This window comes from Asparagus officinalis, chromosome 1 (assembly GCF_001876935.1).
Source record: "Asparagus officinalis chromosome 1, Aspof.V1, whole genome shotgun sequence".
Classification (NCBI taxonomy): domain Eukaryota; kingdom Viridiplantae; phylum Streptophyta; class Magnoliopsida; order Asparagales; family Asparagaceae; genus Asparagus; species Asparagus officinalis.
Genome location: NC_033794.1, coordinates 23720311 through 23742837, shown reverse-complemented (window position 1 = coordinate 23742837; position 22527 = coordinate 23720311). Strand labels below are relative to the sequence as shown.

The 22527-nt window shown below is 36.3% G+C and overlaps 3 protein-coding genes across 4 annotated transcripts; all 3 read left to right on the top strand.

The window, feature by feature from the left end:
* On the top strand, positions 640 to 1446 carry LOC109832090. Its single transcript, XM_020399535.1, has one exon. It carries the CDS (start codon positions 640 to 642, stop codon positions 1444 to 1446), a length of 807 nt encoding a protein of 268 aa, XP_020255124.1.
* LOC109832081 (serine/threonine-protein phosphatase 7 long form homolog) lies at positions 2758 to 3483 on the top strand. Its single transcript, XM_020399527.1, has 3 exons — positions 2758 to 2945; positions 3018 to 3105; positions 3193 to 3483. Exons 1-3 carry the CDS (start codon positions 2803 to 2805, stop codon positions 3481 to 3483), a joined length of 522 nt encoding a protein of 173 aa, XP_020255116.1. The 5' UTR covers positions 2758 to 2802.
* Positions 6912 to 20982, top strand: LOC109821422 (UPF0183 protein At3g51130-like). Of its 2 annotated transcripts, none has more exons than XM_020387613.1 (15): positions 6912 to 7252; positions 8753 to 8835; positions 10014 to 10088; positions 10756 to 10823; positions 10904 to 11009; positions 11093 to 11153; positions 11249 to 11421; positions 12142 to 12204; positions 13403 to 13450; positions 18925 to 19038; positions 19120 to 19219; positions 19339 to 19412; positions 19993 to 20097; positions 20253 to 20340; positions 20736 to 20982. In XM_020387613.1, the coding sequence occupies exons 1-14, from the start codon at positions 7126 to 7128 to the stop codon at positions 20298 to 20300; spliced, it is 1245 nt and encodes a 414-aa protein (XP_020243202.1). In that variant the 5' UTR covers positions 6912 to 7125; the 3' UTR covers positions 20301 to 20340; positions 20736 to 20982. The 2 variants fall into 2 exon arrangements, with proteins under 2 accessions (XP_020243202.1, XP_020243197.1); XM_020387608.1 differs by having other exon boundaries at positions 19339 to 19418.

The window sequence follows — 22527 nt, the reverse complement described above, 5'->3', positions numbered from 1 at the left end:
GATAAATACTTCGCAAGCTGAATTTGTTGATGTTGGTCCAAACTTTCAACGGCCTGAGGACTTCACTTTTAAAAAAGGGGACCTATTCGAGAGCAAGGAAGCATTGATCTTTGCGGTCGAGAATGGTCTATCAAAAATCGGGTCAAATTCAAGCCTGTAAAAACTAATACAACCAACTACTATGTAAAATGTTATTTCAACGAGAAGAATGAAGTAGAGCATGCAAATGAGCAAGATGAGAGAAACAGGAAATGTCCTTGGTTGCTAAATGCCGCTGTGAGGAAATCAACAAATGGGCAATTTGTAATATCTAGATATTGCGGGCTTCATACATGTTGCAATCCGTCGGTGGACGTCGATCATTATTCTGCATCTTCCTCTTATATATGTAAGCTAATTATGCCTGAAGTTAGAGCTGAACTTGATCTAAATGCAAGTCAGATATTTCAAAGGGTATATGATATGCGGGGCATTAAGATATCTAAATATAAGGCATATGATGCAAGGAGGAAAGCGTTGTCGAAAATATTTGGAGATTGGGAAAAATCTTATGAATTACTTCCATAGTATCTTGAAGCTATCAAGCGAAATAATCCAGGTACTGAATATGAAATACTGTCTTAAGAGATTGCACCGGGGATGGAGAGGTTCACTCGAGTATTTTGGGCATTTGGTCCGGCTATTAAGGGCTTCACTTTTTGTCGTCCGTTATTGAGCATTGACGGTACGCATCTATATGGCAAGTACAAAGGCGTGCTTCTTGTGGCGACCGGTGTAGATGCAAATGGCGGTTTATTTCCTCTAGCATTTGCAGTTGTGGAGGTAGAGGATACTTCTAGTTGGAAGTGGTTCTTTGAACTTATATACAAGTGGATTCCTAGTGTCCGTGCGCCCAGATTAATTACTTTTATCTCAGATAGGATGAAAGGAATTATAAGGGCATTACATGAGGGTTTTGGTGCACCACATCACCATCGATATTGTTTGAGGCATATAAGAGATAATTTTAAGAAAAAACACGGTGAGATTAATTTGCAAAATCTTTTGTGGCAAGCTGGGTGTGCAACCGATACATTAGTGTATGAACATTGTAGAGAGAAGATCAAGTCTTTGTCATTAGATGCACATAATTGGATTGAACATAACTTGAAGCCTCAATTCGAGCATCGATGGGCATTATGTAAGGATGAGGGTGTGCGGTTTTGCATGATGACAACTAATTGCTCCGAGAGCTTTAACGGCGTTCTTAAAGGAGCACGAGCTATGCCAATACAATCATTGGTTGCAAGAACGTTCTATAGGCTAAACTCATACTTCAACAAAAGGCGTGAGGACGGTGTAGACTGGACAACGCGTTACACACCAAAGAATGAGTCTATTTTGCATAGAAGAATTGAGGCGGCAAGATTATGTCAAATTACTGTATTCAATGACAATAAATGGTAGGTACAGGATTATGACGGTATCTACACCGTTAAACTGTTTGATGTTGATTGCACTTGCACATGTAACATACCACAACTTCAAAAAATACCTTGTGCACATGTTCTTGCGGCTTCATCCAATCAGCTGGGTGGTGCGAGAATTCCATATAATCGGTATTGTTCACCATGGTATTCAACAATTCATTACCGAAAGACATACAGTGAGAGTTTTCATCCACCCGATGATAGTCGGTATTGGCCCGAATATACTGGACCACGACTAATTCCACCTCAATACAAGAGACAAGCAGGTCGACCACGATCTGTACGAATTAGGGGAACCATGGATCAAGGACGAGAAGGAATTGTCAAGCATAAAAAATGTAGTCTTTGCAAACAACCGGGACATACTCGACCTCGTTGTCCAGCTAGACTCAATAGATAGCAATTAATTGGTAATAATTGACATATTCAAATTGTGATTTATTTTAATGTAGACAATATAATTAGTCGTGGATCGGTTATTGATACGTTATAATTGTATGTGCAGGTATATACACCATGAAGCCTGGACCGAGTAGTGATGAGGTCCTATATGACCAGCCTCGACACCGTTCACATGTTATATCCTTGACAGAGGTAACTAAGTTTCTTATAATTTCAATATTGCATTCTTATAATATTGTATTCTTATATATTCATTTGCTTTACAGAGAGGCCCGGATATTGTTATGGTTGATCATAGCCTCAGCCATAGCCGTTGGCATCTAGAGGATGAGCGCATAATAGCAGCTGTAGGACGGGCCGGCTTCTTGACATGTTCAAAGCTTCGTTGGATGAGGCTCGATTGGCCCCTACTCACCGCTTTGATAGATAGGTGGAGGCCGGAGACCAACACTTTCCACTTCCGAATGGGAGAGTCTACTATTACGCTACAGGATGTAGCTATGATACTTGGTCTCCGCATAGATGGTCCGTGCGTTACCGGCAGTGATAGACATTTTTGGCCGGACAAGTGTGAGGAGTTGTTAGGTGTAGCTCCAGAGTCAATGCCTGGAGGAAATATTAAATTGAAGTGGCTAAAAGAGACCTTCTCGGTGCTGTTGCCTTTTGATGCGCCGCCAATATTGATTGAGCAACATGCACGTGCATACATTATGCACATGATCGGTTCAATATTATTTCCAGATTCGAGTAAAGATAAAGTGCATGTCAGGTATCATTTTTATCAGTATTTATAATTATGTCTGTTGATTTAGCTTATTTTGATAACTTGAAATGTTATGAAAATGCTAGGTGGTTACCACTTATCGGGGACTTGGACACGTGTGGTGCGTTATCGTGGGGTAGTGCGGTTTTGGCGTACCTATATAGAGAGATGTCTAAGGTTGCATTCATGAAAAATAGTGACCTCAAAGGGTGTCTCAGCTTACTGCAAGTATGGGCATGGGAGAGGCTGCATTTGAAGCCGAGACTATGCGTGAATTTACAATTAGACGGACAAATTCCACTAGGATGCAGGTATTATATTTTTTAACGTAGTAAATATAATTGTAGTTATTCATTTGGTACTGAATTTTGAAACTAACACAGATGGAATGTCCAAAAATGTTTTGACGAGACCCCGGCGAGACAGTTAGATTTCTACCGAAATGAGCTTGACCGCATGAAGATTTTTCAGGTATCATTTCTATAAAAACGAGTTTTTTCTTCTATATATCAACTTTCGTTTTAATGATATGCAACAATTACATGTAATACTCTGTAGATGGAATGGGAGCCCTACACCCCATTTCTCGATCATCTACCCCCTATATGCACAGAATACCCAGTTATATGGAGAGCCAGAGTTCATCTAATATGTTTCGAGATAGTAGAAATGCATGTACCAGACCGCGTGCTTCGACAATTTGATCTTGCACAACATGTACACCCCATTTCTCGATCATCTACCCCCTATATGCACAGAATACCCAGTTATATGGAGAGCCAGAGTTCATCTAATATGTTTCGAGATAGTAGAAATGCATGTACCAGACCGCGTGCTTCGACAATTTGATCTTGCACAACATGTTCCGCAAATTGTTAAAAAAATAAAGAGGAAGGCAAAGAAAGGAGGCCATCAAAAGGACTGGGCAGCTGAGCATCAAAATTATATACACAGATGGAATGATAGACATTTTTGTATTGTTGAGCAAATCGAGCAAACTCCCCAGGAATCAGATTACTACACTTGGTATTGGAGGATAACTAGAAGATGGATACTCCATGCGACCACATCCCCGGTTGAGTTGCAAAGAGGATATGTGCCTCGGGGTATAGATGAGAGAGAATTGGTAAGTATTTTCAAATTTATTCATTTTTATTAGTATTTTTCAATATTGCTAAATTATGTTTTTTTAAAAATTTGTAGGTATCAGCAATAGATGATGTTCAAACCATTGCAAATTGTGGCCTGGAATTGGCTCGAGCAGGTAATATAGAATTAAATATAAAATTTACATATTATAATTTGAATTTTACAGTAATTTTTGCATTTCGGATTTTTTTGAATTATCTCTCGCAGGTACATATCCCGAAGCACAGAAACATGCATCAATATATCAGTCGATAATGCAGAGGCTTCACCAAGCCTTACATCGAACTCATGAAGACCTTCATGATGGACGAGAGGTAGCGCAATTAGTATACACACGTCAACCACGACAAAGACGAGGACGACGCAGAAACGACAATGAAGCTGGGCCTTCCCAACGTGTTGACGACGGAGCTGGACCGTCACAACCACAAACGCAACCGGATCATGAACTCATCGAAGGTCGGGATGGAGGAAGCCGAAGACAAAGGAGGAGGAGAAGAGTTCTTGGATGTATATAAGCTAATCGACATTGTTATATAAATTACAATCCTATTTTGATATGTACATAACAAACGTATTTCAGGACAATAGATGGTTTTTGGATTTGTAGCGGAGACTGTGGTGTGACTTATTAGATTTGTAAGTGGGTTTGTGGCGTGATTTGTTGGATTTGGATTCGTAAGTTTGTGGTGTGTTTTATGATTTTCATACATTACAAACGTATTTCAGGACAATAGATGGTTTTTGGATTTGTAGCGGAGACTGTGGTGTGACTTATTAGATTTGTAAGTGGGTTTGTGGCGTGATTTGTTGGATTTGGATTCGTAAGTTTGTGGTGTATTTTATGATTTTCAGATTTGATATATGTGTTTATACAGGGAATTAACATATGAGTTTGTATAGGAAATTGATATATGTGTTTATGCAATGGTGTAATTTATGATTGTTGCATTTGAAATGAGTTTGTACGGGGAATTTTCTCGCAGCAGAAATACATATTTCTGCATATTATGTGCAGGAAATACACGGGACTGCTAGTCCCGTGTATTTCATTGTGCCCAGGAAGTGCACGGGACTAGCAGTCCCGTGCACTTGGTTCGTTGCTCTCTGTAAAATGCACGGGACTGCTAGTCCCGTGCATTTCATTGTTGTTAGACCCTAGAGGGGGGTGATTAGGGTCTTATGCTAATCTAATATGATTAAATGCCAATTAATATATGAACAAGTTATATTCTTGCAAGATAGATATACAAAGAGTTAAGTGCAAGAATATGCAATATACACAAGGTGATATATCCTAGCAAAGAGGTATACTATATGATATATGCAAGGATATATAAACTAACACAAGGGTAAACAATATGAACTAGATAGTGGATCATATAAATAATGAGCTAATGACAATGGCGACAAGAATTATAAACACAAGTATAAATAAACGCCAAAGCACACTCAAACACAAGATATGATCACGGAGTTCGGACCTTCCGTCCTACGTCTCCGCTCCCCACTCCCGGGGAGAAATCCACTATCACAACCGGGTTTTCTACGTTCACCCGAATAACGTTTACACCTCACAGTATCGGTTTTCAACGCTCACCGATCAACGTCACTCCTCACAATCGGTTTTCTAGTTCACTTGTGAAAACCAAAACAGCTTAAACCAAACCCTTAAACAAGCTTAGACAAGCTTAAACTCTTTTTAAAACCCTTGTTTAAAAACTTCTTTTAAAACATTCTTAGATACATGAGAAGAGATCAGCAATGGGGTATTTATACCCTCTCACAACTCAGCCAAAAACCCCCAAGGAAAAGTCCAAAAAGCCCTAGAAAAATCAGCTCAGAAAATAGCCGTTGGAGTGCAACGGATCTATTGTCGGTCGACCGAAAATTCTGTCGGTCGACCGATGGAGAAGTTCGGTCGACCGACGGAAAAGTCCGGTCGACCGCTATCCAGGTCAAAACAAAAGAAAACGAGCAGAGACTTCGTCGGTCGACCGGTGCGGTCGACCGATGGAGCTTTCGGTCGACCGGACCGGTCGACCGACAGACTCTCTGTCGCCCAGTGAGCACAAGAACTCAGGTTCAGTCGACCGGTACGGTCGACCGGTGCGGTCGACCGAAATCTGATACACTCAAAAACTGGTTTTTAAAGCTAAACTTTGGGGAATGATTGTAGACATGATAATAAACATGCTACAATGACTGGTTATCAAAAAGGACTTCCCAAATGAAAAATATCATCATTTTACAAACTAGTCCAAAACATGAAAATATGAGATACTTGAATTTTGATGTTTTGACATAAACCAACTTTTGAAACTTTGTGAAATGTTTTTATAGACTTAGTAAAACATGTATAAACTGATATTGAAGTCTACAAACTAAGAATACAATATTTTCACAAATACAATAGAAAATAAAACCTATGAGTATGTATATGAAAATATATTTGTTTCATATCTATGTAGATAAACCAAATCACATATTTATAAACATGAAAACCAAAACTTGTGTTGTATTTATATGTGATTACATATATATACAAAGAAACTAATAAAATGTGTGTGTATAGATAATTGAGCTTAGAGTACTTAACACACATAATATAAATCCTAAACTACATTACCCAAGCAATCTTGATCTTCAATGAAGCTTGACTTGGTACACGTTGCGGATGAAGCTTGAACTTGATCTTTAACTATGAATTGCAAGGCTTCAACCCGACATTCTGCCAACCTCCTCTTGATATGATCGTTGAAGCTCTATTCCATCCATCCTCCAACGACGTTGTTTGTCTACAATACATAAGAATGTACAAACACTAGACAAACAACATTAGTAGTAAATTGTTTGTTAAACATCATCAAAACAAAGAGGCCAACAATTGTGCCCTTGGTTCGTTGCTCTCTGTAAAATGCACGAGACTGCTAGTCCCGTGCATTTCATTGTGTATTTTGAAATACACGGGACTAGCAGTCCCGTGTATGTCGTAAAAAACTTCTTGCAGCAAAACCGACCATTTTCAAAAGAAAAGGGTCGGTTTTGCTGAATAAAATGAGATAAGGTCGATTTTGCTATTTAAAATGCTAAAAAGGTTGATTTTAAAAATTTGTCCTAAAATTTCATCACTGATGATTGAGAATAGAAACGCCAAGGTGATAGAAGTACACGTTCGATCGTCGTAGTTGCTGTACGGTGGTCCCACGTGAAGGAGTATTGCTTGATCGCATCGCTCGTCGTCAAGGGGGAGTTAATCTAAGCGCGCAAGAAAAGAAAAAGAACAGGGAAAGACGAAAACGAGAAAGGGGGGAAAAATCGAAGTCAAAATCAGACGGAGAGATGCAGCAGAGATCGGCATCGTCGGCGGCGGCGACGGCGGCGACGAGGAAGCGGTGCGAGGGAACGGCGATGGGATCCATAACCCTCGACCTCCGCCCTGGTCTCGGGATCGGTCCCTTTACTCTCGGTATCTCCTCTAACCCTAACTTTTGCTCCTCTAATGCTCGCGATTCTATTACAATCACCCGAAATTTCCCCTTTTTTGGACCTAAATCACTTTTGATAAGAAGGGATTTAGGTCAAGGATTTCAGTAATTTACTCAGTTTTCATAGTTCGGAATGTTTGATTGATTAATCGTGGTAAACTATTAAGAGGACTATAAGTTTCTGGTGTATATACGCTCACTTCTGCGATGGACGTTTAGTATAAAGATCATGCTATTTTCATCTTTTGTAAACTTATGTTGTGTGCCATATGTTTAAGACGATGGCTTTAGCAGATTAAGTCATAATGTTAGCATCTCTAGATTGTGCTTAAATTGTTTGTGGATATAGGAGAGCAATGTCTCTTTACAAGAATGAAAATTTGGTTAAAAAGGAGTTATTTGAACTTAAACACAACACAGTTTACCTCATTCTTTTTAACTTTGATACCCCAAAGATTTTTCTTTGCTCAAAATATACCCCAAAGTTCATCAAAACTTGACTTTGATGCCCCAAAGTTCTACAAAAATGTAACTTTGATACTTCAAAGCTGTACAAAATTCAACTTTGATGCCCTAAAGTTCAAAAAAATTTAACTTTTGATGCCCTAAAGTTCAAAAAAATTTAACTGATACCGAAACTTAAAAATTTTGTTAATATTTTGCTAAAGTTTGGAGTATCAAAATTAAAATTTTATTCAAATTTGTTTGGGTATCAAAGTTAAATTTCATTGAATTTTGGGGTACATTTTGGGCAAAAAGAAACTTTGAGTATCAAAGTTAAAAATGAGGTAAACTTTAGGGTACTTTTTGGGCAAAAGAATACTCTGGGGTATCAAAGTTAAACAGAGTGAACATTCAGGTTTTTAAGTGCAAATAACCCAAAAACAAATATATGTTGTCCATTCTAATTTTTAAACCAACCGAAATCAAAGCTAATTATAGAAGGGAAAAAAAAGCATAGTATTGGCTGTTGTGCTGTTAGTGAAAGTTACTTTGCTGAGTTCCTAGCAGTTAGCTGGTTCATAACCGGACATGTAGTGCCTTTTTCATTTTTTTTATTGTTTTTGTAGCCATTATCTTCGTTTTAAGACTTTCCATATGCGAGATAGTACATCAAGCAAGCAAGTTAAATGTTGAAACTTTAGGCTTTTCAAAATGAGATTTTCAGCCTTGGTAGCTCCTGTAGAAATGGTGATAGGTCTACCTAGGCTCCATTGACAAAACTCCGGAGACTTTTACTAATAAACATGAACTAGCACTGCGAACCGTGTCAAGATTTCAAAACTTGCTTATTAGATATTTGAATTTATGAAATCGGCAATGCCAATATTTTCTTTCAAAAAATGTTTGAAAATTAAAACAAGACGCATATAAAATTGGGCTTTATCACTGTCAAGGTTTTATTCCAAATATAACATACAAAATTTCCCTTTTTGTCTTTGTCTCCATCATTTTAAATTGCAATTTTTCTTCTGATATAGGGATGTCTATGCGCGAGGCATTTTCCCAAATAGAGCATCAACCCAACATATACGATGTGGTCCACGTGAAATATCTTGATGAGGTCTGTGATGTCTATTTTGTTAATGTAGATTTCTGTGATACAACTTCCAATGAGTATGAGTTTTTTTTAGTTTTTGTTACATATGAATTATCTTGTTGGAAAGTTTTCATTGCAGGATATCGTTTATGCACTAATACGGTTATTCATTTATGCATTACCAAAAGCTTACAATTCTTGTCTATGTTTAGAGTAAATAGATTGGGCACTCATATATTAGATTACCATATACATTTCATGGCTGGGGGAGCATTCTCAGTTTTGGTTTTTTTCGTAACTTTGAATTGTTTTCATTTGTTTTCTCTGAACATCTCAATGTGACTGCAACATTGCTCTAAATGGCAGCATTTATAGATAAAAGGAGGTGGGAACATGAACAAACATTTTGCATGTGGATGTTTGTGTTGGATGTTAAAACTGCTGTCTCATAACTTGCAGTGCAGATAACTAGATATTCCCATCCATCCAAACCATCCATCTCTCTACCTTGTACTTCGCCACTAACCTCTCTCTTTTCATAGAATTACATATTATGTCAATGGTGGTCACACCGCATACCTTCTACATACACCATGATGTTCAATTCACTTTTAGAATCTACTTATTATGCAATATCCTAGTTAGGTTTGTTCAGACCCACGTAATAACATATTGTCAGAGCCCTATGTTCCTGTATTATCTTGTTTAAGTTATCACCTCATCTAATATTACACTAATATGTTAGTTTATTTGTAATGATAGTAAGTAAAGGTAGGCCGTCCATTTAGCTTTATGATGTGAGGACCCATAAATTATGTGGAGGATTAGGATGAACATGTTACTTTCTAGCTTGACCAAAAGTTCAGCTTTAACTTATTAATATAGGTAAATTATGCTGGAAATCAAGGAGAAATCTCTTCAAATGAATTAAAAAAATCAGGACATCTGTTTATAAATACCTGTAGTCCACCACCAAAAGATTTTGAATTTTATATCATGTCCAACTTCATCTCCAAAAGTCAAAAAACTTCCTACTTGATTAATAAGGTAGATGTCTATTGTGAATTAAAAATGAAGTATGGAGAGCCAAATCACTGTAAATAATTTGCTTCTATTGTGTTACATGTGTGGTTAATAAAGGGCCAAGATGGACCTTTTTATTTAATACATGGAATGTTAATATTGTCTTCTTCTTCTTGCAGGAGCCATTGAAACTGGATACTGTTATTTGTTTTCCAGATCATGGTTTTCATCTACGTTTTGATTCATGGTCACAAGTAAGTTCTTGCTTTTTTCATTTAGTTCATGTTGAGTGCTCTAATTTGTTTATCCTTAGTTCTACGTACATGAATGGAATTGACTTTATGTTAGTGGCATATGTATGGTCTATTTTGTTTCATATTTGAAGTTCGTTTCTGAATATGTTTAGATCTAGTGAAAGCTTTTCTTGGACTGAGTAGTAGGCCCTGATTAGATTTTTTTTCTTCAGCCTTCTTTTGTGTGGGTCTAGAGTGGATAACTCCTACCCTCTCTCCTAACAGGCAAAAAGTTCCTTTGTAAATATTGTTTGACCTTCTTGAATTTGTGTACCTTCAATCACAAGCAAACTCTCTTCCTGTTCATTCAAGTTCTGTCCTGTTTCCTTGAGTCAAGGGCCATTAGTCGATAGAGCTATAGCCGTCTTCAGAGGGAGGGAGGGAGTGAAATTATGTAAAGAAAATTTCCACATCTTATCAGAGAAATGGGATAGACCATATAGGTTTTCCAATTATTGCATGGTATAAGATTGCATAAGGGCGATAACAGAGATATAATTTCTGAACTAATGTTTTTCTTGTCCCTGCTTATTTTAATTTTTCATATTGCAGTTTCATTATTACTTTATGAATTATAGTATTTGTTCTTCTAAATGTTTTAAAATTTTGATGTTGTGGTCTTCCTTAGAGATTGCGGCTTATTGAGGTTTATGATGTCAAACGTCTTCAGATGCGTTATGCAACTTCTTTGATCGGGTGAGTAAACTTTCGTTCACTTATTCTTTTCCTTATTGCTTTTTTTGCGCATGTTTACTTGAGCAATATTTTCTCTTCAGCGGCCCTTCCAGTCTAGCCACTTTTGTAGCCGTATATGCACTTTTTGGCCCTACATTCCCTGGAATATATGACAAAGAGAGAGCTATATATACTCTACTCTACCCGGTACACCTAGCAAATACATAATTTTTTTGCCTTAGTTTTTTCACCGTCAGTCCATGCTCTCTCAAGTTGATATTTCCTTTCAGGGATTATCCTTTGCTTTTCCTATTCCCAGCCAGTACACAAGTTGCTTTCATGATGGGGAAGGTGCATTTCCTTGTTTCTCAAGTTCAAAGTAACATTGCATTTATTGTGCTATTAGAATACGCTGTTTCTTAGCTATTCCTTATTAATTTTGGCAGTATCAGCAGAGCTCCCTCTTGAATTTCCTGATGGAACAACCCCAGTGACATGCCGTGTGTCAGTGTATGATAGCTCCTCTGACAATAAGGTTGGTATTGGATCGTTGATGGATAAAGCTTCAGTTCCTCCATTGCCTGCCGGCAGTTTATACATGGAAGAGGTGCATGCTAAGGTTGGACTCTTTTCTTCAGAGTATTTTCTGAAGATAATGTTCTGGTTGCATCATGATTATTGATGATTAACTTAGTGGAGAGATGACACTACGGAACTAAGTGAAACTTTGAAAGAGTAGGATTCATGTTACTGACCCCAAAATTTTGGGATATTGGCTTTGTTGTTGTTGGTGGCGTTGTTGTTACGTCATAAACATAAGCAGGTGAACAACAACATCAACTATAGTTACAAAGCAGTTCTTCACCACTTTCTAATCCTCTGGATTTATTGATTATGCTATTTATCGTTTAGATGTATTGTTACCATAGGTGAGTTGTGGCATCTTGATGCCTGTCTGAAGCTCACTTTTTCTTTTCCTATATTAGATTTCTCATCATGTTTATGCCTTCTACTCATCTTACAGTATGGCTGTAATTATATATTTATGTTGATGGACTAGTTAGCATGTCTTCAAAATATAATGCTCAAGAAAAAAATGAAGATTCACATTTTGGCTGCTTTTGCTTCATGTTTGTCATCTTCCAATTGTTACTAAGTTGTTGAGACATGCATCAATATGGATATGACATGGACTTCTTTCTTTCATTGTTTTTGTGAAGTGATTGTATTTTTCTGCTTCAAATTTATAATTTTGAGAGACGTGGTAATTAACTGAAACCTTAGATTAAATTACTGGCCTCTGGATTGGGAATTCTGATTTACATCTGTTTTTTTCCAGCTTGGAGAAGGATTACAGTTCACAATTGGAGGTCAGCACATACCGTTTGGTGCATCCCCACAGGCAAGGCTCTTATTACTTTGTGGGTGTTATTATTCCTTTTGAATAGGTTATGCTATATTATTTGTTTTATACTGTGATAATTGTTATTGTGGGAGCTGTCTCCCATCAAAAAGGACTGGGCTTTAAAACTCTTCTCTGCTAAGGCGAGTTCATAATATTTATAGTTTTTCATGTTACATAAAGCCAAATACAAGTTGTGTAACGTTTTTTTTTTCAAGAATGCTCTGGGTTTAGATTTTGCAAGACCTAATGTGGGTCTAGAATAGTAGAAATGGTTGGAATTTACAAACCTTCTGGATGTGAAAATGTATCTTTATGAAAAGAGCAAAATTTACTTCTCATCCATGCGGACCATGCATCAAATGGTTGTGACAACTTATAAAAATAATACAAAGAATAAGACCACATGATTAATGGGTAAATAGCACTCATATCTCACCCACATGAGGTGAGGAGAGAAGGATGATTGGTGTAGGTCATCGATTTGAATGGTTCATTATAGATTTTTCATTGGGGACTATGTAAGGAATTTTCCCAGTTATAGCTTACTTCGTGTGTGCGTGCGTGCGCATGAGCGCATATGCATATGCAAATGCAGAAAGTTGCTCAGTCAATGAAAAGAAATTATCTTGTGGCAACATTTAAGGGTATCAAAGAGACATGCTATTTCAAAGGTTTTCCCAAAGGCGAGCATGTTCGCAACCCAAGGAATGATCAACTGGAGAACTCAGTAAAAATGGGTCCTTGCTCTTATTCTCGGCAAAAGTAGAGAGAACTCCAAGGAGAAGGGAAAATGGATAGAGAGAAAAGAGAGAACTCTCTTGAGATACGGAGAAAAAATTGTGAGAGAAAGAGAGAGAAGGGAGGGAGGGAGGGAGGGGGTAGGGAGAGAGGGAGGGAAGAAGGGCGGGCGCCATAGTTTCCAAATCATATATATGCCACTTTGGCTTCTTTCATGGTTCACTGTTTTAGTCTTACTACTACAACTTTTTTTAATATTGTCCTATAGGCTTAGATTGTTTTATCTTTAATGTTCTTGTTTTGTTGCTTCCATATTATATGCTTTCTTTCTCTGGATGTCTTTTATTAATCATATGTTTCACTTTTGTAGTAAATTTTAAATTTAAGCTCCTTCTCCCTTTGCTTGATGCATTATTTTGTCCATAAGTGTTTCTAAATGTCTGAACCCTTCTTGCAGGATGTGTGGACTGAACTTGGGCGCCCTTGTGGAATCCATCAAAAGCAGGTTTTTTCATCCTGTAAAATTCATGGTTAATCATCATAATGAGACATAAAACCAAAAAATTATAGGTTACACTTCGAATTTATAAAACTTTCCTTGAAAGCATGTTGTTTTACATGGCTTGAATTCAGACCTTTATGTCTAAGTCTTCTGTTGATGCAAAAAGAGCATTTGTCTTTCCAAATTCTGTTAGGATTAAATTTGTAGACTTTTCAAGATTTTCTTTTAGCTTTCAGTGTATAAATGGTTCATGGGGTAAGAAATTTGATAAGCAAAGAAAGAAAACTAATCAGTTTATGAACTCTTCTTGGTTGATGAATTGAGTCAATGATTAAGATGCACTGAAAAGGACATGGTCTACTAAGTATAACGGACATCATTGGTACCCAATGATAAACTAAAGGACATCATATGTTATGAATATATGTAATATGTATAGTATATGCTTTTGCATTTAATGGTTCACTCTGCACTAAGGAGCAGTATATATTGTGAACTTATGTGGAGTTATGCTTCTTTGTTGATGTCAGTCCACACTTGATTAATTTGGCAACCATCATCTGTTCTAGATCCGGCAATTACATTCATAGTTGTTGGGACTCAATTTGTTCCTGTTCACTGGACTGGTACGAGAGTGTGGTACGCCACTCATTAGGAATTGGGTACGAGGGGGTAGGCATATATGGTACGCTATTTAGCGTGGTACGTATTAGGTTCGGTTCCTAAATGTAGGAGTCAGAGGTTTTGCAGCAGTCAAATTTAAGAAATTTGCTAGTTGATGTAACTAATGTTAAAAGAACCTTGAGAATTATGTTGCAATTAAGGTATGCATACTTTATTTGCTTAAATTTTCACGTTTTTTGTTGTTTATTCTATTGAAAAAGAGTTATTATTTGTCGAAATTTTAATTGGTTTGAATTCTAAATTGGGTCACTAGAGTTGGTGAATCGGATCATGTTCCGCCGTGAATTTGGGATGATTGAACCCAGGTCGCTGTTCGCTATAACATCCCAGGTTCTCGACTTCTATGGTTACGTTCTTACTTTCTGATATGGCAAAAGCACCTTCTAGTAAAACATCATAAATAGAAAATCCCAAAAACTGCAATAGGTTAATAAATTAAGTATGGTGAATAATGCTATTTAGAGAAGCAATCTCAATAAAGTTCTTTTACGTGCAGTAACTTTTGTTTCAGGATCACTAAATTACTCTACTCTTTAGCAGGAGACGTAATAGGGCAATGCAGTATATCGAAAGGAATCATGAAATTGAAAATAAAACTAGATGACTATTTCTTGGGAACCATTTTATTTCTTTGGAGTTGTGACCTTATTCATCTGGTGGCATCTCAAAATCAGTAGTTAGCTTGCATTTGAGACACTTGATACCATATATTGCTGATTCCTAAAAACACAAACTCAAGAATATGATATTAACAACATCCAGATATATGTAACCATGCTTAGGTTGAAGATACTATAGCCATTTCCAATTGCTTTACTGTTAGAAGGACATGTCTGCGAATGATATATTTTATATTGGATGCGCTCTAGGTGCCAGATAAAGATGCTTGTGTAACGCCCCAACCTGTATAACATTTAAATATTCAAGATCGGCATGACCTACTTAAATGGTAAATGGTGAACCTGTACAAGTATTTCATATATAGGCATATCCATCCAACGGACATAACCCATTCTCCAAAATATATTAGGTTGACAGGTAAGTATAGCAGAATCTCTATACAGTGGTGACCAGCTATAAAAGCACTTAAATATACAAAAAATTTGCCACTCTGAAAATTTATATTACATTACTATTGTGTTTTGTTTATATTGCTAGCAAAAATGCACTTGCAAAACCCGTCTAAGCTTCTACCTACTGGTCACTTGTTCTAGTGGGGTCCTTATTCTTGCTTTGGATTGCTTCCTGTGGACGAATGCAGCCACAGAAATATGTGGTGAGCGAAAGCTCAGTAGGTAATTCAAATGAAAGTTAAGATTTAAGAATGCATCAATGGAGAGATCAAATGTAGAGGAATGTTGTAATATTCAAACATGAGAACTGAAATATCAAAATTACCAATCAGATGACGAACATGCTCTATTTCCAGGATTCTGAGTTGTTCCCAATCACATGACTACATCGCACACATGCCTGCAATTATAAACTAAACTCATTGTTGAAGTGTTACTTCACACGTAGCAATGGTCCACCAAAATAGAGCATAAAGCAAATATTTGTCAACAACAATATCATGAGAATTAACTTCACAATGAGGTCTCATCAAATGATATATATTTTTTGATATAAAACCACTAATTGGGCATTTTATTGAGCTGTTTGATCCTCAAACAGTACATTAGCAATGATGTTCTGGGGACCACCATGCCATAACCAATGGTGACCAAACGAAATAGAGGCCCTCGCTAGATGATGAGCCACCTTATTACATCATCACTGGACATGAGAAATGGAAATAGACAAAAACATATCAAGTAGAGGAAAACAATTCTCTATCACAAGGCCAAAGTCGGTACGATCCGCCAATCCGTTGTTTTAGACTCCTTGCTACTTTAATGTTGTCCATCTCGAGATCAAGTCGTTGGAAACCCAATTCCTGGGACATTAATAGACCATGAAAAGTAGCACACGCCTCGGCAATGTCCGGATTCATCTCAGGATCGGTCCATGCCACTGCTGACACAAAATTTCCCTCTTCATCTCTCAATATAGCACCTGAACCTGTCTGCCTTTGCACTTCAAACACTGCTGCATCAACGTTTAGTTTTATCCTATCATGAGTTGGTTTGAACCGCCTTGGGGCTCACGTGGAGGCGTTTCATGTGAATGAAGTCTTTTTTGCTTCCTTTGTATAGCTTCTTTGAACTCAGCTAAATGACGAAGGCCCTCATCCCAGACTCGAAGAGGAGTTACCTCCTCAGCATGCATGCCACACAATCTGATTCCGAAAAAATCATGACCACCATATAATACACCCAACCCATGTTCTCCCCATCTTCACTTAGAGAAGCAAACAAGCTACCCAACCATTCCCGAAAGCTTGAACCTGGAACATCATCAACACAGTGGCTCAATGGGGATGCCCACCATACCATACGAGCAAAAGGGCAATCACGCATAATATTGATAACATTCTCCTCTTTTTCACGGAAAACACAATTCAAAGATGATAAGCTACATCACCTTCTTGCTAGACTCACTCGCAGCAGACGAAAATCACCATATGCATATATTGATCATCATATTTCCTCGGATGTGATTAACTAGTGTGTGAACTATTTTCCAGTTCTGAAGTTAGAAAGCCGACATCTACTTGGTAATCTTATCAATAATTTATTTATACAAGATTTATTTTTCCCTTTACTGGCTGATCCTATTTGGTTCATATATGTAGTTTCAAAGTAGGATCACTCTAGAACTCGTCTTAAATTGCCCAAGGACATAACATGTCTCTTTTTATCAAACAAGACAGACCTTTGTATTTCAGTCTGTTTAACTAGCTATTTCTAAACATAATAGTATGTCATATACCAATAAATTGTATTTGCTGTCCAAGTCCACTTTCTAACAATGGAAACGGGTCGTCAATACGAGTTATATAGAGAAAGATATATACTTACTACTATAATTGCACATAATTTTCTAAAACAGGATGACAATTTCTATATGCTACTTTACTTGACTGGTTATGGTATCAATTGATACCTAATTGCAAAAAAAATTATACTATCATGTAGATATATCTATCTAGTTTCATACTCTTCAAACAGTTTATTTTTACAGGTTCCATAGCAGAAGATACATATGATTTACTCTCAAATTTAGTCCATAAAAATCCCTCAAATAATTTCTTCTAAATTCAGAAAATAGTGTTCTTGCTAGTGGAAGACTTTATAGCAAAGGTTTGGTTGAAGTTTGGAGACTAAAAGCAATAAGCTCAAGGTGTAAAATCTCGAACAAAATCATTGTTATTGATTGATAGAAATTTGCTTCTTTCTCCTTGGAAATTAATATGAAAAATAAAAATAAACTAGGAAGACTAGAGTAATTTAGATTGTATTTAAGATTATTGAAGAAAAACTGTTCACTAATTTGAGAAATCTTAAAATTACGATAGATTGTTTTGGTGATGTAATTAGAGCTTGAAACATTGAATTTTTTTGCGATGGATGAAAACCTCTCGTCTTTCTATGTAGGAATCCTTTCTTCGAATCACTTCTTGCATAAGAGAGTAGACAAATAGTAGAACATTCTGATGTAAAGTTTTACCAATTTTGTTGTCAATTAGAACCCGAATTAGTCTAATACAATGGCTGTATGTTACCAATACAGCTCTGCTTCAACGCATTCATAGTAAATCTAAATCATATATATCTTCTGCTGTACAAGTAGAAATGCACTGTTTGAAGATTATGAAACTATATGGATATATCAACATGTCAATATAAATTTTTTTCTGCATTTAGGTATCATTTGATACCATAACCAGTTAGGTAAAGTAGCACATAGAAACTGTCTATCCTGTTTCAAAAAATTATATGCAATTGTAGTAAAAAGTGTAAATCTTCCTCTGTATAACTCATATCGACGACTCATTTGCGTTGTTAAGTGGACTCAAACAGCTATCCATCGATATATAATTTATTGGTGTACGATATACTATTGCTCAGAAATGGGTAGATAAACAGACTGAAATTCAAAAGCCTGTCCTATTTAATAGAAAGAGACATGATGCACATTTGACAATTTAAGATCTGTAGAGTAATCCTATTTTAAAACTACATATATGAACTGAATAGGACGAGCTAGTAAAGGGAAAAATGATCTTGTCTGAATATACTATCGATGCGATGACTAGTAGATGTCACAACTTTCTAACTTCAGAATTGGAAAATAGTCCACGCTAGTTAATCACATTCGATGAAATATAATAATCTCATGTATGTATATGGTGTAAACTACATGTGTATCACACTCATCGTTCTGTGTTTGATTTAGATTTCTAAAATATGCCTTCCACTTAGTTTTGCAAATTGGGTAACTTATTAATTTGCAATTTTGGGAGTAAGCTTTTGTGACTACCCTTTGTTACAAGTTGTTAGCATGATGTACTTCAACTATTTTGGATTGATTGTCAATTACTTGCCTATTTTTATATAAATACATTGGTGTTCTGGCCAGTTTCTGGAATTCTTTACATGCATTGATGATGACTGTTTCTTTGGGATGTTTATTGAGTCTTATTAATGCTAACGTGGAGCTTTCATTAACACCATATCTTCTTGAGAAAAATTGTTCAGGCTGATTTAGTCCTATCTTCGGGCTAAATAAATGTACATTGTTAATTCTAAATTAATGTAATCAGAGACTAATTTCAGGTCACTTTTTATCCGTAGTAGTTTCCATGCTTAAATTTGGTTACTAAAGGGGGCAAAAAATCCTTTCATAATTAGGTCGATCAAATGGTGATTCACTCTGCTTCTGACCCACGTCCCAAGACTACTCTCTGCGGGGATTACTTTTACAATTATTTTTCCCGAGGTTTGGACATATTATTTGATGGCCAGGTATTATACTCACAGTTCAGTTATAGCATTTATACCTAATATTTTTCTTAGATTGATATAACCTCTATACATCATGTGCAGACACATAGAATCAAGAAGTTTGTTTTACACACAAATTTTCCTGGACATTCAGATTTCAATTCCTACATAAAGTGCAACTTCGTTATCTATGACACCAACAGTGAGTGTCATCCCAACATACTTGATTCAATTTACTTGCTGTTAGAAATAATCGAATCCCAGAATATTTGATTTGAGTTATTGATGTGGGAAACAATTCACCATACAATCTCTTCGCAGCTGAAGACCCTACTCAAGGGGGGAACTGTCTAAAAAGTTGCATTATGCCAAGTACAAAGTGGGAGCAAGTGAAGGTAACAGTGAGTAATCTTGCTATACATTGTTATTGTTTTCATATCATTGGAGATGTAACTCAAAACTCTCTCAGAGGTCACCTTTTTGATGTGATCAGATATCTTGATGTACAATGATTGAGAATGCTTTGCACAGCAATGATACTCTTTTCACTGCCCTGTGTTTTGGGTGGTTCTTAGTCCACTACACATTGGCCGTGGTTCTTGTGTCATGGATATTTACTGGTGGTATAATAATTTAAAATTGAAGTTACCAAACTTTTTTTCTGTTTGGTTGCTGAGAAGTCATGTTTTATATACAATAGAACACGATAGTGGTTTCTTTGTAAAAATTTTTTAGTTGGTTCCTTAGGGATTCTGTATACTGTTCTTGTTGATTTCATGGAAAATAAAAGTTTTTAGAAGGAACTATTGGATACTGTAGACCACTTTACAAGAAACCAACAAACTACACGCTCACACACACTGTGCGCGCGCGCTGTCACGTGTGTTCTTGCTAATTTTCAAATGTCTGCACCTGATAAAGTGTTTGATACTGAAGCATTGATCTTATGTCTGATTGTTGTTACCGTCATTTTAGGAGATCCTTGGGGATGGTGGTCGTGCTGCAATTCAGACACAAGGCTCTATGAATAATCCTTTTGGATCAACTTTTGTTTATGGTTATCAGAATGTAGCTTTTGAGGTAAAATATTCGTAACCTTGGGCTTTTGATTTTTTATGATCTTATCCAGTTGTGTTAATTTTCATCACACTTCGTTACTATTCTTTATTCGTGATAGTTTGTTATGGATAGTTTGTTATAGACCGGTGATAACCGTGGTTCTTATGACTTGCTAGGTTATGAAGAATGGGTATATAGCAACTGTTACTCTATTCCAGTCATAAGGTCGGGGTATAACAACTGTTTATTTATTTCAGTCACAAGGTATGGTTTGTGCTTGATGCTTTGGATGCCATGCTTCATTTTTTTTGCTACATTAGGATGTTAGTGGTTAATGTCTAATAAATCTCGCATTCTTGTGTAGCACAATTTAATTCCAGTGGTAATTTTGGATTATATTATGTTCGTACTTGATGTCCAAAATCCTCATGGACACAACAAGTCTTCTCTATTACAGGACAAAACTTTCTGTAGAGTAGCTAAATTTATCTTACGTAGGAACATGTCTATGTCATGATATTTCTTGAATTTTTGTTGCCCTTTTCAGAAATAGAAGTGTTCGTGCTATATAGTTAATGATATGCTGCATAAACTTCTACCTCAGTTAGTTTTGTAATAAATTTTGCTTACCTCGGTGTGTAATATTTTGTCTTTTACAGGAAGGTTGGATTTGTACAGGAGCGGATATTTAATACCGAGGACCTTTGTACAGTGAAAGTGCTGTCCTATGTGTATAACTTGTAGTTCACTTGTAAATTAATTAGATTTAATGGGGGGAAAAAATAACGTATCTCAGATGGTTCTGCTGGTTGGGTTATGCCCTTCCACAGTTATGATTGCTAACTCTTACTTCCAAACTGAGGGATAAGATTTGGAAATTAATTATCCATTAGCAACGTTCTGTTAGTGCGCCTGCTTTGGTTGAACATTTGTTCATTTTCTGTGTACAGAAGTTAGTATGTCAACTTCAGTTTGAGTTGGCTTTGTTTTTTAGGCTAGTTTACATTTCAATACCTTGTTGATTCGCAAAGAAATTACAAAAATAATAATAAAATAAAAATGAAAAATAAGCAGACGCTTGTATACCATAAATTATAAAATGGAGCAAATATATAACTGAAGTTGTAAAAAATGTGCAAGATGCGACTTACTGTTAAACAACCGCGAGAATCTTCTCTAGAATATTTTCACATGCCCGTCATTAACTATGTTAGATGTCATCTATTCTCATTGATTGTATTAATTACAGCTTTGTCTACATCTTTATCCTCATTAAGTATTATTCAAACTTTTCTTCTTCTTTTTCTTTGGCTCTTTCTCAAATCTGCGAAATCAGGGCATTATCGTAGATTTGCGGGGCAAATTTTGGGAATTTTGTAGGAAACAGTAAGAAAAAGGGTTTTTCTTCGACCCTGGGGGATTATTTTGGAAGAAGGATTATCTCATCCTTTTCGGTAAAATTTAATGACACCAAACAAATTCACACGAAGAGCAACTTATGGTGTTTTTGCCCCGTTTTGTAACTTAGGGTACATAATCCTTTTTTTTTATATAAAAACAATAGGGTATTGAAATGCAATTTAGTTTTTTTATGAATTTGATTCTCAATATGGATTCTGGGGAACCGAGTGTATTTACAACATGAGTTATGCTGCTGAAGTATTATTCTATTCTATATTTTGAGCTCGACTGTTGTTCTATGTTCTGAGCTCGACTGTGGTTGGAGTTATTCTCAATGTTTGTCTATTTTGTGCGGGTGGTGGGATCAATTTCCATTAGGCCGATTACCATCGGATATTGGTTGATTATTATGTAGGATTATTTATCTATACTCTTCAAATATATCCCTACTTGTATAGTTGTTAACCCAAATCTGGCTATTTATACCGCTTGACATTGAATCATAATGCCATTCTAATCTAACATCATATAGTTTTCCAATAAAGCAATATCAAAGTTTTCTCCTATATAGTCAATCGTTGTATTGATCATCAATTCATCATCCTATCTGGAGACCTATTTAAACGTAAACAACCAATCGAGAAAAAGATTCACGGTTACATCAAAATTTTTGACAACCCATAAGATTTGGGCAGAAGTAAATTTCACATTGCTACATTGTTGAATAAGTAACTAGTTGAATGGTTTGGATATGATGTAATTTCCGTTTGTTAACTAAGAGTAATCTCAAGAAAAATGGAGGAGCTATGATCAAATTAATTTCTATCTCATGCCAAATGTATTGGTTGATAATCATTATAGACGACGTTGATTCTCTATTACTTCGTAACAAACAAAAAAAAAGAGAGGAAAGAAATATTTTATTAAATAAAAAAAAAGATAAAAAAAAAATAAAATTCTTCATTGAAATGATGTGACTCAGCCATTTAGGAAATCTATTGAGAAGAAGAGGGAAACCATCAAAAGCCATTAGCCAAACAGACCTTAAGC

What these genes read in the sequence shown, in the direction of transcription:
- LOC109832090 (XM_020399535.1), top strand. Translation starts at nt 640, where the DNA reads ATGGAGAGGTTCACTCGAGTATTTTGGGCATTTGGTCCGGCTATTAAG.
- LOC109832081 (XM_020399527.1), top strand. Translation starts at nt 2,803, where the DNA reads ATGTCTAAGGTTGCATTCATGAAAAATAGTGACCTCAAAGGGTGTCTC. An exon ending in CAAATTCCACTAGGATGCAG is followed by an intron (nt 2,946 to 3,017) that starts GTATTATATTTT and finishes AAACTAACACAG; the next exon opens with ATGGAATGTCCAAAAATGTT. An exon ending in ACCGCATGAAGATTTTTCAG is followed by an intron (nt 3,106 to 3,192) that starts GTATCATTTCTA and finishes AATACTCTGTAG; the next exon opens with ATGGAATGGGAGCCCTACAC.
- LOC109821422 (XM_020387608.1), top strand. Translation starts at nt 7,126, where the DNA reads ATGCAGCAGAGATCGGCATCGTCGGCGGCGGCGACGGCGGCGACGAGG. An exon ending in TATATACTCTACTCTACCCG is followed by an intron (nt 11,010 to 11,092) that starts GTACACCTAGCA and finishes ATTTCCTTTCAG; the next exon opens with GGATTATCCTTTGCTTTTCC. An exon ending in TGGAAGAGGTGCATGCTAAG is followed by an intron (nt 11,422 to 12,141) that starts GTTGGACTCTTT and finishes GTTTTTTTCCAG; the next exon opens with CTTGGAGAAGGATTACAGTT.